This window comes from Lucilia sericata, unplaced genomic scaffold, assembly GCF_015586225.1.
Source record: "Lucilia sericata isolate MDLA Ls3-8-SP2 unplaced genomic scaffold, ASM1558622v1 Contig000647F_arrow, whole genome shotgun sequence".
Lineage (NCBI taxonomy): Eukaryota > Metazoa > Arthropoda > Insecta > Diptera > Calliphoridae > Lucilia > Lucilia sericata.
In genome coordinates this window covers 210,660-227,969 of record NW_023994653.1, presented here as the reverse complement: position 1 = coordinate 227,969, position 17,310 = coordinate 210,660, and the positions used below count along the sequence as shown (strand labels likewise).

At 31.3% G+C, this 17,310-nt stretch overlaps 1 protein-coding gene across 1 annotated transcript in view; it reads right to left on the bottom strand.

Moving 5' to 3' along the window:
* LOC119607033 (nephrin-like) overlaps nt 1-17,310 on the bottom strand; it is a gene marked incomplete at its 3' end in the record, with an annotated part of 200,152 nt that overhangs the window by 14,721 nt on the left and 168,121 nt on the right. The window contains exons 5-7 of the mRNA XM_037960750.1: nt 5,971-6,084; nt 4,951-5,154; nt 780-925 (exon numbers count right to left, since the gene is read on the bottom strand). Of these exons, the coding sequence (XP_037816678.1) occupies nt 780-925; nt 4,951-5,154; nt 5,971-6,084 (464 nt within the window). The remainder of the gene's footprint in view (nt 1-779; nt 926-4,950; nt 5,155-5,970; nt 6,085-17,310) is intronic.

The following is a 17,310-nucleotide window of genomic DNA, read 5'->3' as shown; positions in this document are numbered from 1 at the left end:
AAACACTAGAAGACTTTGCACTTTCTAAGACAAATTATTATGTATCTTACTTCATTACTGGTCCAATCAGTTATTTATAGATACTAGATATACTCTCTGGATCAAAGGAGATCAAACTAGAAATCGGGAAACTGGAAAGAACTCCTATATATGTTACATTTACACAAAATGATCGATATAACCATGTTTGTGATTGTTTTCAAAGAGCAACTTCATGATCGGGATTAGTAACTTAAGGTCTCATTTCTTGGTAGAGACTGCTGTTTAAGCCGACAACTGTATAGTATACGGTAAGGAGAGTAAAACATTGGAACACACAGTTGTTAAAAATACATGTAAATATATTGAAATCGATGTTATGACTTTCCTTCGTAACATTGAGAGGAAACTTTTAAGAAATTATGTCTAGGAGACAGACAACAGGTGTAAAATATATACACCTTTCTCCAAACCTAGGATAAAACGAGATAATATCATTTCTGTTTTCATTTCAAGCTCTCGAAAATGTTGATTATTTTCAATTGATTAAAAAAAGATATTTGTCGTAAACTTATAACCAGACTAACTTTTTATTAGCTAAACAATCCCATAGTGCATTACCTACTTATAGAGTGAAAATATACAATAAACATGCTAAAACTTTTTTTTCTGAAACCTGTAATATTGCAACTAGAGCAAATACACACATATATATACTCCTACTTAAAAATACCACCCCATAAATATAGACATTTATAGATACAATAGATACAACTGTATTAAAAAAAAAAAAAACTTACCTTCGTTCGTCGTAATTGCCTTTTTCCTTTATACCAGGTTATAATGGCATTTGGTCTAGAACCGGTTGATTCACATGTAACTTCATAACGTCTATCAGCCACCATCGAGTTGGGCGGTTCAATAATTTTCACTTCAAGCGGTTTTACTGTAAATACATTAAAGGTTTTTAGTTTTGTTAGTATTTGTGTTCTTATAGTTGTTGTTATTTTTTGCTATTGTTATTAAGTGTATAAATAAATTGTATTATAAAGTTTTCTATTGTTTTTTTTTTTTAGTTTACAAATGTCTAGGTGTTTACTTTTCTTCCCCCCTTTAGATTTGTTGAATGCAAAAAAAGTAAGGAGGAAAAAAATTGGCAACATTTAACAAACATTTTTATATTTTTGTATTTCTATTGTTTTATTTTACACTTTCATAGACTTTTTTTTTATACTTTACAATTTGCATGTGCTAAAAGTAGGTGGTTTTGTGTTAAAATACACATGTTGTCGGAAACTGATAGAATAGAATAACACAACCCTTCTGAATACTTTTTCAAATTAATTTTTATGTCTGTTAAGTGCCTTAAGTTAATAGACAAATTACTTTAGTTTTATAAATGTTGTAATTTATGTTGGCGTGGCATATTTGTATGTCTATATTGTGTTGGCAGCAAGAATATTAAGGTGTAATTAAGCTGAAAATCATCAGTAGAAGTTTTTTGGAAAAGGTTTGGCATATTAATTAACTTTTGACTTGATAAATTAATAAATCAAAATTGTAATTTAATTACAAAAAGCTTTCCACAAAGTTTGACTGCAGCATGTGTTGATTGTGACAATTCGTCAATATTTTGATTTCGTAAAGGAAGATTGTTGAACAGGAGAAAAATTTTACTGCTTTATCAATAACTACTTTAAAAGACCTATAAGTTAAAAGGAAATTGAATACTTCATATGGCTTTAATTTCATCTTGTTTGAAACTTTCCATATTTAACTAACTTTTTTTCTATAAATCTTTTAAATACATTAATAATCTATTATTTACTATAATTGAAAATGTATTGAACATTTAAAAGGAATATATGTTAGAAATACATTTTATGATGATTTCATTTTCTATTTTTATTTAAACTCCTCAATTCAATTTCTTTGATACACCTACACAGCAACAACAACAACAGCAAAAGTAACCATTGAAAAACTTTAAGTTCTATAATCAAAATCTATTTAAATATTATTATTATATATACAGCACATGCTGTTATGTCTACTTATTGAAAAATTCCCTCAGGAGTTATTAGTTAAACATTTTCCTTCCATAACGAATTTTTTGTTATAAAAAGGAAATCAACATAAAAAGTTAAACTCATGAATTATTAACGTAAAAATATTAAAAATACGAACGTAAAAATAATAATAATAATAAAAAAACGAAAATCTTTATGAACCATAAATTCATAGAGTATTAAGTCAAAAGTTTTTTTTTTTTTTGGAAACCAAAAAATAGCTGATGTACTACTTTCCGATTGTTGGAATAATAAAGAGAATTACAAATAAGTAGATGATAAGTAGTGGGTATTTTAAATTAAAGTATACCCTACTCTAACTAGTAACTTCTACAACCAAGTTTACCAAACTTAAGTAATAAAGCTTTCACCATTTTCAAGAGTGAGCCAACGGGCGAGAGATGACATTTCTTATTCCACGATCATATAAGACAGACATGGGCTAAGATTTATCTTGTTTTCTCACATAACTATGTATTAAAGTCTCAGTTAGTTTCTATATTTCGTTTAGTCAGGAATCAGACGATTAATTATTGGCTTAGGTATACAAAACAAAAATCTCACTAATGATTTCGAACTAATTACTTAACCAGATTAAGTCAAGAATCGGAACGTAGAAATTAACTGTACTTTAATACACCCTTTAATAACTTTCGCTAACTCTCTACTAATGCTAGAGTAAAAAGTTAATACATTTTTACTTTTGTAGCAAATTTAACCCTTAAAAGTACAGGGGTACACACACGACTTATTTTTATAGTTTTCAATATTTTCTAATCAAGATTTAAAACAAAATTCTGTCCATTTTCTCATATACGTATTGTACTAAAAGGAAAATGTAAGCGAAACAGTTGAAAGGAGTTTAATAATACTGTAATTTAGAATGTCCCGAGGAACTACCTTTTTGAGAATCTCATGTAGGAATACATCTCAATCGATGCGTAATAATATACTGAATACGAGAAACATAAAAAATATTTTCCCTACCATCGATTAGAAATATTAATATGCGTAATATGAGTCTCAAAAATTCTGCAATTTTGAACCGATATGTTAGTTAGTTAGTTAGTTAGTTAGTTAGTTAGTTAGTTAGTTAGTTAGTAGTTAGTTAGTAGTAGTTAGTTAGTTAGTTAGTTAGTTAGTTAGTTAGTTAGTTAGTTAGTTAGTTAGTTAGTTAGTTAGTAGTTAGTTAGTAGTTAGTTAGTTTAGTTAGTTAGTTAGTTAGTTAGTTAGTTAGTTAGTTAGTTAGTTAGTTAGTTAGTTAGTTAGTTAGTTAGTTAGTTAGTTAGTTAGTTAGTTAGTTAGTTAGTTAGTTAGTTAGTTAGTTAGTTAGTTAGTTAGTTAGTTAGTTAGTTAGTTAGTTAGTTAGTTAGTTAGTTAGTTAGTTAGTTAGTTAGTTAGTTAGTTAGTTAGTAGTTAGTTAGTTAGTTAGTTAGTTAGTTAGTTAGTTAGTTAGTTAGTTAGTTAGTTAGTTAGTTAGTTAGTTAGTTAGTTAGTTAGTTAGTTAGTTAGTTAGTTAGTTAGTTAGTTAGTTAGTTAGTTAGTTAGTTAGTTAGTTAGTTAGTTAGTTAGTTAGTTAGTTAGTTAGTTAGTTAGTTAGTTAGTTAGTTAGTTAGTTAGTTAGTTAGTTAGTTAGTTAGTTAGTTAGTTAGTTAGTTAGTTAGTTAGTTAGTTAGTTAGTTAGTTAGTTAGTTAGTTAGTTAGTTAGTTAGTTAGTTAGTTAGTTAGTTAGTTAGTTAGTTAGTTAGTTAGTTAGTTAGTTAGTTAGTTAGTTAGTTAGTTAGTTAGTTAGTTAGTTAGTTAGTTAGTTAGTTAGTTAGTTAGTAGTTAGTTAGTTAGTTAGTAGTAGTTAGTTAGTTAGTTAGTTAGTTAGTTAGTTAGTTAGTTAGTAGTTAGTTAGTTAGTTAGTTAGTTAGTTAGTTAGTAGTTAGTTAGTTAGTTAGTTAGTTAGTTAGTTAGTTAGTTAGTTAGTTAGTTAGTTAGTTAGTTAGTTAGTTAGTTAGTTAGTAGTTAGTTAGTTAGTTAGTTAGTTAGTTAGTTAGTTAGTTAGTTAGTTAGTTAGTTAGTTAGTTAGTAGTTAGTTAGTTAGTAGTTAGTTAGTTAGTTAGTTAGTTAGTTAGTTAGTTAGTTAGTTAGTTAGTTAGTTAGTTAGTTAGTTAGTTAGTTAGTTAGTTAGTTAGTTAGTTAGTAGTTAGTTAGTTAGTTAGTTAGTTAGTTAGTTAGTTAGTTAGTTAGTTAGTAGTTAGTTAGTTAGTTAGTTAGTTAGTTAGTTAGTTAGTAGTTAGTTAGTTAGTTAGTTAGTTAGTTAGTTAGTTAGTTAGTTAGTTAGTAGTTAGTTAGTTAGTAGTTAGTTGTTAGTTAGTTAGTAGTTAGTAGTTAGTTAGTTAGTTAGTTAGTTAGTTAGTTAGTTAGTTAGTTAGTTAGTAGTTAGTAGTTAGTTAGTTAGTTAGTTAGTTAGTAGTTAGTTAGTAGTTAGTTAGTAGTTAGTTAGTTAGTTAGTTAGTTAGTAGTTAGTTAGTTAGTTAGTTAGTTAGTAGTAGTTAGTTAGTTAGTTAGTTAGTTAGTAGTTAGTTAGTTAGTTAGTATGAAAAATCCTACAAAAATCTTATCAGGCTTAATATACCCCCTTTTTACCTTCTTAATGCTTTATATCCCCAAATATCCTTTTTTCTCTTCTACTAAAATAACGATTAAATGCAATTTTTTAACAATATTATTCCCTCTTCTTTTCTCCATTACTCTATTTTTTAAACAAATTTGTTGCCCTCATTTTTGCCTCCAGCCAACATCCATGTTTTTTATGGAAAAATTTAGCTGATTTTTCTTCTGTTTTTTTTTTCTCCAGAAAAATTTTGTGTTTTATGTGGATGAAAGTTTGTATATGTATCAGTCTAATACTTACAATGCATATCCAAGATGAAACTTTTTTCCTTGGGTTTATCTAATTGCGTATTCAATGCCTGGCATGTGAATACGGAATTTAAATCAGTACGTTGAACTGATGGCCAGAGTAAACGATTCTCGATAACATCACCGGAATTGTGTTCATATTGGTTGTCGACCAGTAGACCATTTACAAGCCATCGCACTTGTGGCTGGGGGCGTCCTGTATTGTGTTGTTCGTTCCATTGTTGGAGTTTTTGTGATCGTTGTTGTTAGACATTATTGTGGTTATTTGTTGGTGTAAGAAACCGGCAGCAGCAGATTTTTATTAGTTTTTTTTCGTGTTACATGTGTTGGTATGCGTTTTTTTCCATTTGGTTTAGAAAAGTGCGAGCATAAGGAAGGATTTTCATGGTTGGCCACAGCAACAGTAGTAGACATTATAGAATTTGGTAACAAATACGAATGAAAAGGGGAAAAAATTGAATTGAAAAGAATATGTTAAAAGTGAAATAGAAAAGGAATTGTTATACGTTTTATTTCTTAGCAAACAAGCAAACGAACGATTGAAAAAATATTCATCCAGTACAAAATATAGTTTTCTGTTGGGTAGTTTATTTTTATGTGCTCCAGTTTCTTATTTTTTCACACAAAGTCTATGAGTTCATCACTGTATACTTCACTATAGTCCTGGCAATTGTACAATGCTCGCATGTTAGTAAATATGTATTGGATGTAAGTATGTATGTATGTTCATACATACATATGTGTGCTTTTAATGCTTTTGGGAAATTAAAAGGGAAATTGAATTCTTAAATTACTATCAAAAACGTATACAACGGACATCTAGTAGCACAAAAACACATTCTTACAAACACTCATAGTTAAACATGCCGTTCACATACAAATATGGCCTCATAAACTCTTTTTCTTCTTCTTCTCATGTTGTTGTTTGCTTATTTTTTTAAACGTATAAGTAACAATAAAAACATTGAAATTGAAAATTATTTGTCCGGAAATACCAGCTGCAAAAACTTACCTCCCACCACACGACAGGTAATAACAATATCATCACCTTCCTGTTTTGGCCCTAATTTTGTACCATTTAGTTGACGACCCCATCGATCTAATATAATGGGTTGTTCTGGAAGAACTGCAATAAAACGAAAGAAAATGGTAACTCAATATTAATAGTTATAAATGAATTTTATAAAATGGGTTATATTTATTTAAAAAAAAGTTTGTTTTATTAAATAAAGGAAAATTGACAGACTGTAGCAGAAATTTTGTAACTAAGGACTAGTAATGGAATTGTTATGGTAGCGGATATTGGTTTATGCAACTACAACTACGCCCAGGGGGAGTTAACTTCATTATTAATGAAAAAACTAATTCTTTTGGTACCAAATTGGTTAGATAAAACAGATGATCCACTAATTTTGATATTGGAAAAAATCTTTTTATATTTATATGCAATAGTATTGTAGGTCAGTCGAATTCTGATTTCATATCAACAAAGTAGCAATATTGTAGAGTAAGAAGTAATTGCTGTGTCCAACAATATTTAGATATGACACACTTCGAAAATCTATGTTTGTACGGATTATGTTAAACAATCGACCATGTTTATAGATGTAAGGAAGTCTCAATGTCTCAATCAGTTCTATGGTGTGGACAGAGTCTTCCAATTTAATCGATGTTCATATATTGAATGGCTTCTACTTCTTTCTTTCAGTTTCAGATTCTGAATAGTTCATTGAAATTATGAGCGTCCCATTTAACAATATTAAGCCACCAAACAATATCACAAGCTACCTGACCATTCAATACTTATGAAGATCAGCTGAGATTTCTTAAACGATATAAACTTTTTCGAATAAAGCCCATTGAAAATGTCAACATATCAAGGCCGTTGACATCGATCATCTCTTAATTAGAAGAATTAAACTTCCATATATTGAATAATCAATTACAAACTGATCTTTCAAAGATATGATTCGGGATTGTATAATGAGGTGTGTGTATTTATTAAGCATTCTACTCAATAGAGAGAAAGCAAACAACTAAAGCAAAAAATCATCTAAAAATGTCTTGTATTTTCATCTTTTTAACATAATTCATATGTACATATTTATATATAGTATTAGTAAACTTTTTTTTTTTTCATATGTATGCTATTCAGGATTTGCCTCTGTAATATAGTTTAATTGGCCTATTAAGGCTTTTATATTACTTTGTTTGAATAAATAAATAAAAATAAATAAATCGATCGCTAACAGATCATTCATTTCAATGTAAGTAGAGATCAGTGTGATATCTTAAACGATATAATTTTTTCCAATACAGCCTATTCAACATATCAAATATCCCCCTGGGACATGTTTTCTTGATGAAAGTCCCTCATCTTGGTGTATTGCAATCTCGGTGTAAATAAGTACTACCAGTCCCTCTAGTCTGCCAGGACTATAAACTGGTGATGTCATTTCACTCCTCGGCTAGTCCTTGGAATAATTTGGCATGGGGTCTAACCAGAGAACCACATAATCTGGTATTACAGGTAGCCAATTGCCCGCAGGACTTGTCCTGGCTAGTCAGTTGGTTGAGGTTCCTTCGGGATCCACGTAGTGGATGTGGTTTAAACTCAAATTCGCGGGAAGAGTATGTTGCTGTTAAAAGACTGATGCACGGTGAAATCTATATTTCGGGATAAGTTCGGTACTGTTGCCGAATGACAACAGATTCCTCACAGAGGAGTGACTGTGGTACTAAGCGTTGGAAATGAGTTGGTGTTAATTGTATATGATACAGGATGAATGTAGGGGTATACGGAAATCATCCGCCCGTATACCTAGAGTGAGTCTGTCGTATGTTGTTCTCTTATGAGTGTGTCAGTGTGAATATGAAGTGCGCTGGGTTAAATGGTTATGGATAAAAGGTATCTTATACATGTGATATCATTGAATTTTCATTCCTTGTCCAGGTATGTTCAGAGTAAACCAAGTTCATATCAGATTTACCACAGTGTGTCACTATGAGTAAGAACAAAGTTTCGGCATACGTCTCTAGGTGCTGTTGCCGACTCAACAGAGGCTATCCCATCGGCGTCGTTGTAAACGGAAGTGATGTTTTAGCATCTCGGAAATTAAGCAACGGGGAAGCAATGGTCAGAGATTAGATAGTTCAAATACTTGAGCAAAGTGCACGTATACTGGACCGGAAATTCCATATATAAATTAATCGTCACAAAAGCTCACCCAGTGGTTGAAAAAGATGGCGTGTCATAATGTCCAGTGACATAATGTCCATGGACGTTATGACGCACTAAATTGAGTCACAGTGTCCATGGACGTTATGACAATTTCAAAAGTGTCACAATGTCTATTAGCAAAATGACATAAAGTCCATGGATGTCAATGAGTCCATTTATCAAGAAAAGCCTAATTTAGCGAAGCCGCTTTTCGAAATATCCCAGAGTTGAAAACATCTGCGCCCGGCCGAAGGCCGGCTATACGGGAAACTTTTTTAAAGGGATCCAAATCTTAACATACGTCAAATTTCGGAGCAATTCTTTTCGGGATAAGAGTGTCCCCTTTCTTAAATTCTTAACAAATTTTCCAACACATTTCTATTTTAAAAGTGTCACAATGTCCATGCACATTATGACACTTTTAAGAATTGTCATAACGTCCTTGGACATTATGACACTTTTCGGTGTGTCGTAATGTCCATGGACATTATGTCACTGGACATTATGACACGTCACCGTTGAAAAAGACCTCCGTGAAATAGGCCAACACGGCAGGTGTTCACGTAAAGCACTTCGACATTACTATCAAATATCGAGTGCCGTTAACATCGACCATCTCTTACTGGATCATTGCTTAACTCTGGATCACTGAACAAAACTTAGATTACAATCAAAATATCGCTCTATAACTCAACATCTCCAAATTTTAAATTTTCTATAAATTCGAATAGAAGCACAAATTTTTTAAATTTTAATATTTTTTTTTTTTTAAAAAGGAGTAAATCCACAAAAAAGTTTGTGGCCTACAGTCAACAATGAGCCAAAATATAAAACAAGAAGAAAGGATTTTTTTAGAATTGATAGAAAGAATAGAATGTATACAAAAGTTTACATAACCCGATAGGTTACAAGAACTGTTAATATAGAAATTTTAGAGAGGTAACCGGTATGTTACTTGTACTATATTATATGTTACCGAGGGATATATGTATACCAATTTGTATATGTATTTTATACAAATAGATAATGTGGAGTATTCGCTACAAATACTAGAGAATTACTTTAGAATCGATCAAATACGTAAGACCCTTCCACATCTGTCGTTCCGCGAATTTTAGCTAAAGTTTTTAATTTATTTTAAATATTTTGAAAAATTCTCTATAAAATACCTTAAAAAAATCTGTCATACTAAGAAATGCTACTAACAACCATAAAAATTTTACTGAGAAATATATAACAGATTATATTTGTTAAATTTCTTTTGTTGCTCTGTTAAGAACTTAAGGTATTTAAATAAAAAGCGTTCGCCATTATGTTTAACGATGTTGACAAAAAACGAAATAATTCAAGAATCTATAAAAGTACCAAAAAGCATAACAAAACAGAAAAAAGTAGCAACAACAACAACAACAACAAATTCAATATCAACAATAAAAAAAATTGTATGGATAGTAATCAACTACAAGGACATTTGTTCATTATTTTATGCTGTTGCTTTGATTAAATGTGTTTTATTTTGTTTACGTTGTCCTGTTTGCTGCTTCTTGCTTTATTTATGAGTGACTTTATTTGTATATGAACATATACATATACACACACTCCACTACATTAGTTTCTGTTCCGGTGTTTGCATGTGTATTAATTTTCTCATTGGGCCTTAAGGCGTACGTGGTGGCGTATGGAGAAAATCATCATAAAATCAATTGCTATAATAGTACTAAGTGTAGTTATTTTATTTTTACTTCCTACTTGTTTGGCTGTCAATGTTTTTTCATTTATTTAACAGCTTTCTAGTCTATAAAAAATAAAGTAGACGCACTATAAAAAAATAACAATAAAATACAACAACCAGCAATAGAAATAAATTGTGACTAGTATTTTGAAATGAATAAATAAACACGAGTAAATAATAAACTCTTTCTATTTTCCATTTGTTGTTTAGTTCAGCTTAAATTAGAAGCCCTCCAACCAGGATCTAGTTGTTTTGATAGATTTTAAATTGAAAAAACGACTGAGAGAAAACATTAAAAACGTTTTATTTCTTTAGCAAAACTTTCGTATAATAAATTATATTCTATTTCTGCATAGAATGTTCGTGGTGGGGGTGCTTGTTTTATAAACTTGTTAGAAATTCTATGACTGTAAAAGTTTCTTATTAGAAATCCAGACAGTTTCCATTTGATTTGTTTTTATGCATTTTATTCTCCAACTTCTATTGCTGTTGAGTGGAGGAATGTGTGCGCGTGTATTTGAAATATATTTAGTTCACAATACCGTGACATTTTTATGCCAGCAATTGTTTTGCTGTATTTAAGTTGAATTATAAGTTTGTGCATAATAAAATGTGATTGATTTGCTTTTATTTGGAAAAATTTAATATGAAGAAAGAAATAAATAAAATTTAATTTTAAACTTAAATAAACATACACAATTTTAGTAAAATAAAAGTATTGGTCCACAAAATACATACAAATATTATGAAGATACAGATATAGAAGTTCTAATTAAGAGTCGCACTCAGAGACATTGGTTCAACTAGTGGTGTTAAATGGTTTTGATCAAGGGATTGTTATATAAATATCAGTCATGTGAAATCATAAAAAGGAGTTCTAGTTCAGTTCTAGTTCAGTTCAGTTTCTAGTTCAGTTCCAGTTCAGTTCTAGTTCAGTTCTAGTTCAGTTCTAGTTCAGTTCTAGTTCAGTTCTAGTTCAGTTCTAGTTCAGTTCTAGTTCAGTTCTAGTTCAGTTCTAGTTCAGTTCTAGTTCAGTTCTAGTTCAGTTCTAGTTCAGTTCTAGTTCAGTTCTAGTTCAGTTCTAGTTCAGTTCTAGTTCAGTTCTAGTTCAGTTCTAGTTCAGTTCTAGTTCAGTTCTAGTTCAGTTCTAGTTCAGTTCTAGTTCAGTTCTAGTTCAGTTCTAGTTCAGTTCTAGTTCAGTTCTAGTTCAGTTCTAGTTCAGTTCTAGTTCAGTTCTAGTTCAGTTCTAGTTCAGTTCTAGTTCAGTTCTAGTTCAGTTCTAGTTCAGTTCTAGTTCAGTTCTAGTTCAGTTCTAGTTCAGTTCTAGTTCAGTTCTAGTTCAGTTCTAGTTCAGTTCTAGTTCAGTTCTAGTTCAGTTCTAGTTCAGTTCTAGTTCAGTTCTAGTTCAGTTCTAGTTCAGTTCTAGTTCAGTTCTAGTTCAGTTCTAGTTCAGTTCTAGTTCAGTTCTAGTTCAGTTCTAGTTCAGTTCTAGTTCAGTTCTAGTTCAGTTCTAGTTCAGTTCTAGTTCAGTTCTAGTTCAGTTCTAGTTCAGTTCTAGTTCAGTTCTAGTTCAGTTCTAGTTCAGTTCTAGTTCAGTTCTAGTTCAGTTCTAGTTCAGTTCTAGTTCAGTTCTAGTTCAGTTCTAGTTCAGTTCTAGTTCAGTTCTAGTTCAGTTCTAGTTCAGTTCTAGTTCAGTTCTAGTTCAGTTCTAGTTCAGTTCTAGTTCAGTTCTAGTTCAGTTCTAGTTCAGTTCTAGTTCAGTTCTAGTTCAGTTCTAGTCAGTTCTAGTTTCAGTTCTAGTTCAGTTCTAGTTCAGTTCTAGTTCAGTTCTAGTTCAGTTCTAGTTCAGTTCTAGTTCAGTTCTAGTTCAGTTCTAGTTCAGTTCTAGTTCAGTTCTAGTTCAGTTCTAGTTCAGTTCTAGTTCAGTTCTAGTTCAGTTCTAGTCAGTTCTAGTTCAGTTCTAGTTCAGTTCTAGTTCAGTTCTAGTTCAGTTCTAGTTCAGTTCTAGTTCAGTTCTAGTTCAGTTCTAGTTCAGTTCTAGTTCAGTTCTAGTTCAGTTCTAGTTCAGTTCTAGTTCAGTTCTAGTTCAGTTCTAGTTCAGTTCTAGTTCAGTTCTAGTTCAGTTCTAGTTCAGTTCTAGTTCAGTTCTAGTTCAGTTCTAGTTCAGTTCTAGTTCAGTTCTAGTTCAGTTCTAGTTCAGTTCTAGTTCAGTTCTAGTTCAGTTCTAGTTCAGTTCTAGTTCAGTTCTAGTTCAGTTCTAGTTCAGTTCTAGTTCAGTTCTAGTTCAGTTCTAGTTCAGTTCTAGTTCAGTTCTAGTTCAGTTCTAGTTCAGTTCTAGTTCAGTTCTAGTTCAGTTCTAGTTCAGTTCTAGTTCAGTTCTAGTTCAGTTCTAGTTCAGTTCTAGTTCAGTTCTAGTTCAGTTCTAGTTCAGTTCTAGTTCAGTTCAGTTCTAGTTCAGTTCTAGTTCAGTTCTAGTTCAGTTCTAGTTCAGTTCTAGTTCAGTTTCTAGTTCAGTTCTAGTTCAGTTCTAGTTCAGTTCTAGTTCAGTTCTAGTTCAGTTCTAGTTCAGTTCTAGTTCAGTTCTAGTTCAGTTCTAGTTCAGTTCTAGTTCAGTTCTAGTTCAGTTCTAGTTCAGTTCTAGTTCAGTTCAGTTCAGTTCTAGTTCTAGTTCAGTTCTAGTTCAGTTCTAGTTCAGTTCTAGTTCAGTTCTAGTTCAGTTCTAGTTCAGTTCTAGTTCAGTTCTAGTTCTAGTTCAGTTTAGTTCTAGTTCAGTTCTAGTTCAGTTCTAGTTCAGTTCTAGTTCAGTATTCAGTTCTAGTTCAGTTCTAGTTCAGTTCTAGTTCAGTTCTAGTTCAGTTCTAGTTCAGTTCTAGTTCAGTTCTAGTTCAGTTCTAGTTCAGTTCTAGTTCAGTTCTAGTTCAGTTCTAGTTCAGTTACAGTTCTAGTTCAGTTCTAGTTCAGTTCTAGTTCAGTTCTAGTTCAGTTCTAGTTCAGTTCTAGTTCAGTTCTAGTTCAGTTCTAGTTCAGTTCTAGTTCAGTTCTAGTTCAGTTCTAGTTCAGTTCTAGTTCAGTTCTAGTTCAGTTCTAGTTCAGTTCTAGTTCAGTTCTAGTTCAGTTCTAGTTCGTTCTAGTTCAGTTCTAGTTCAGTTCTAGTTCAGTTCTAGTTCAGTTCTAGTTCAGTTCTAGTTCAGTTCTAGTTCAGTTCTAGTTCAGTTCTAGTTCTAGTTCAGTTCTAGTTCAGTTCTAGTTCAGTTCTAGTTCAGTTCTAGTTCAGTTCTAGTTCAGTTCTAGTTCAGTTCTAGTTCAGTTCTAGTTCAGTTCTAGTTCAGTTCTAGTTCAGTTCTAGTTCAGTTTTAGTTCAGTTTCTAGTTCAGTTCTAGTTCAGTTCTAGTTCAGTTTCTAGTTCAGTTTAGTTCAGTTCTAGTTCAGTTCTAGTTCAGTTCTAGTTCAGTTCTAGTTCAGTTTTCTAGTTCAGTTCTAGTTCAGTTCTAGTTCAGTTCTAGTTCAGTTTCTAGTTCAGTTCTAGTTCAGTTCTAGTTCAGTTCTAGTTCAGTTCTAGTTCAGTTCTAGTTCAGTTCTAGTTCAGTTCTAGTTCAGTTCTAGTTCAGTTCTAGTTCAGTTCTAGTTCAGTTCTAGTCAGTTCTAGTTCAGTTCTAGTTCAGTTCTAGTTCAGTTCTAGTCAGTTCTAGTTCAGTTCTAGTTCAGTTCTAGTTCAGTTCTAGTTCTAGTTTCAGTTCTAGTTCAGTTCTAGTTCAGTTCTAGTTCAGTTCTAGGTCAGTTCTAGTTCAGTTCTAGTTCAGTTCTAGTTCAGTTCTAGTTCAGTTCTAGTTCAGTTTCTAGTTCAGTTCTAGTTCAGTTCTAGTTCAGTTCTAGTTCAGTTCTAGTTCAGTTCTAGTTCAGTTCTAGTTCAGTTCTAGTTCAGTTCTAGTTCAGTTCTAGTTCAGTTCTAGTTCAGTTCTAGTTCCGTTCTAGTTCTAGTTCAGTTCTAGTTCAGTTCTAGTTCAGTTCTAGTTCAGTTCTAGTTTCAGTTCAGTTCAGTTCAGTTCAGTTCCTAGTTCAGTTCTAGTTCAGTTCTAGTTCAGTTCTAGTTCAGTTCTAGTTCAGTTCTAGTTCAGTTCTAGTTCAGTTCTAGTTCAGTTCTAGTTCAGTTCTAGTTCAGTTCTAGTTCAGTTCTAGATCAGTTCTAGTTCAGTTCTAGTTCAGTTCTAGTTCAGTTCTAGTTCAGTTCTAGTTCAGTTCAGTTCTAGTTCAGTTCTAGTTCAGTTCTAGTTCAGTTCTAGTTCAGTTCTAGTTCAGTTCTAGTTCAGTTCTAGTTCAGTTATAGTTCAATTGTAGTACAAGTCTGTGGACTAGTTCAGTAATTGTTACAAATTTTAAATATTTATTGATTTAATCATTTTTATAACTGGAACGCATTTATAATCCAAGTTAACTTCATGCATAAATAACAATTTAAAAACTTTACAGTGGTTTTAATTTAATCTCATGCAATATCAGAAATCTCCAACCAAGCTAAGCAAATACATTTCCTAATTTTTTAAAAATCACAACAATGAAACATTAGAATTCAGCAAAAATATTCTTACACTTATTATGCACGCTCGTTAATATCAATCAATTCAGTTGTTTTTCCCTATTTCCTATTGTATTCTCTAATGCTTATACGCCCTGGTGGTAGTTTGTCTAGAATTATAATGTTAAGTTTGTACTTTTATAAGGATTCTCTAACTAAATTGCTTGAGTTTTTTTTTTCTTCCTATTCATTTCAATTTTCTATAACACTTAAATTTATTCTAGACACAACTTTTATTTCCCCCCTGTTAAATTCCCTTTCGCACTTTTTCTCTTCCTTTTTATAACAATACACAAACTGTAAGCAATAGTAATTTAAATCTATTTTAAATTTGTTAGATTTCTCTGTTATTGTATCTATTGTTGTTAAGGATAAAGACAAAAACGTAACACAAAAAAAAAGAAACTTGTTTATATATTTATAGGGAAAATAACAAGAAATCGTTTAAAATTGTTGTGATTTGTAGCAAGTTATTTAAAAGGGATTTACGAAAAGTCAAAAACATTACGTAGAAAAGCATACAAAAGGGACAGTTAACATCTAATGATATTTGATCTTTGAACAATGTTGTCGATGGGTTTTGAATTTCCTAAACTAATTTATATTTATTTGAAGTAAGGAAAGAGGTGCCATGTTTAAAGGATTTCCTTTAGAAAGTTTATTGTTAATTAGAAAAGTTGTGCTTGGGCGAGCTCAGAAAGTCTGCAGTGTTAGCTGGATTGCTATTTAAAGGATTAAAATAAAGTTGCGTTTTGTATCCGGCAATGGAAAGTTTAAATGTTTGCAAGAAAGGTAAACATGTAAAATGCCAATATTTTAATAAAAGGTCCTTTATAAAGTGAAACATTTAAATTGCAAATAACTTAAATTATCTTTTGGGATGGATTACAAGTACATACATACTTAAAGTTGTAAAAAATTTTGCAATATTTATGAATATTTATCAATGCAAGTGCGAAATCAGCGTTCAATATCATTAAGTTTATATATTAACTCACTTCTCTCTTATTAAGGTTGAAATAAACTATCCATATAAAACACACATTTCCTTCTTTTTGCATTCTTCTACTTTATTAACCTGGAATTATGTTTTTTTTTTTTGGTTCATAACCTACAACTTATTTAAATAATCTGTTTTTCCACATATTTTCCTCTTCCTCTCACAGAATAACAACATGTTAAAAATATGTATTAACAATGTTATAATTACCACAAATTGCTGTAAAATACCTTTAAGAAAGAGTATAATCGATATTGTAAATACATACATAATAACAGTTTTTAACATTTTGCATCGACTTCTTATAAGTTATTACCACTTGGATGTTTTACATTGATTATACCTGGGGGTATGGTTAAAAAGGGAATTGTGGTAAATCGATATTTGCTACAGTTAAAGCATACTGTTGCAAGTTTATTTTACGCGTAATATTTTTTATGTGATTGGTATGTAATCGATACAAAAACAATTTTATATGAATGTAGGTTAGAAATATAACAAGAAAATTGAGTTGTAAAAAATTAATAACGGAATTATAAAAAATGTTTGAGTAAAAAATATCTTGTGAAAATATGGAACTTCGTATTTCTACAGTCGCTGTATTATTAACATTGTTGCGCATATCACATTTCCTCGTAGTCAAACTAGCCTTCTTCTAAATACACCCTACACCACTTCAGTGAGAAGGGTTTGTGCTAATATCTGCAACGCACAATAATATTGATCATATACCCAACAATAATTTTCTACATCCGTCCGTCCGTCTGTCCGTCCGTCCGTCCGTCTGTCTGTCTGTCTGTCTGTCTGTCTGTCTGTCTGTCTGTCTGTCTGTCTGTCTGTCTGTCTATCCATCCATGTAAACCTCGTAATCGAACTTCAGGTTTTGAAGATAATTCAATGAAAACTTGTAAATGCTTATCTATGGCCCATGGTTAAAATCGGCCCTTTATTTCATATAGCCATGATGACCTCCTCTCCCTCCCTGCTTCATTTACATTTGACGATTCTAACTGCTGTTCATTCATATATGTTTTTTTAGAGCAATTTTCATAAAGGAAGATTTATGAATATCGTCGACCTTGATCCTTAGTTAGTTTCCATATACAAGCAGATTTTCCAACTTTCTGCAGTTTATTTTTATATGGTTTATAATATTTTTCATACATTCTGTAATATCCTTTCCAATTTGGTTTGCAATATCCTTACATGGGTCTCCTGATGTATGTATGATACTACGCTACAGCGTAGTTTGTAATGTTTTTTTTTTTTTTTTGTGTGTTTTTACATTTTGTCTGCTATATCAGTGAAAGTGTGGGGTAAGAAACCTCTATATGTTATTGGAATTAGTCTAGATCTTCTAGACAAGTACTAAGACCCTATGTGATGGCTCTTCTGGTGGTATTTATCTGATGCATTAGTTCTATGATGAACGGCAAGTCTACTTTAATCACAGCCTTTTTATACACCTGAATGCACCTTTCAACTTTAAACTTACTTCACACTTTATTTCAAATTTCCGGACGCAGCACACAATATAAAAGCGTTTACGTGTTAAAACAAGTAAGAAATTATAGTCGGGCGAGGCCGACCATATAATACCCTACACCTGTTACAAAAATAAAATGTGATTTAGTTTTCATATAAAAGCATTTAAGTTGAACTGTAACTTGCCTTGAATTATACTTAAGCCATTTATTGTTGAATAAAATTGTGGACATTTAAGACGAATTTTGAAGGGGGCTTTGAATAGGGGCTATGGTCAAATGAGATCCTATAATTAAAAAATTCATGAGGGTTATTAAAGGTAGTATAGAACTTAGTTTTACA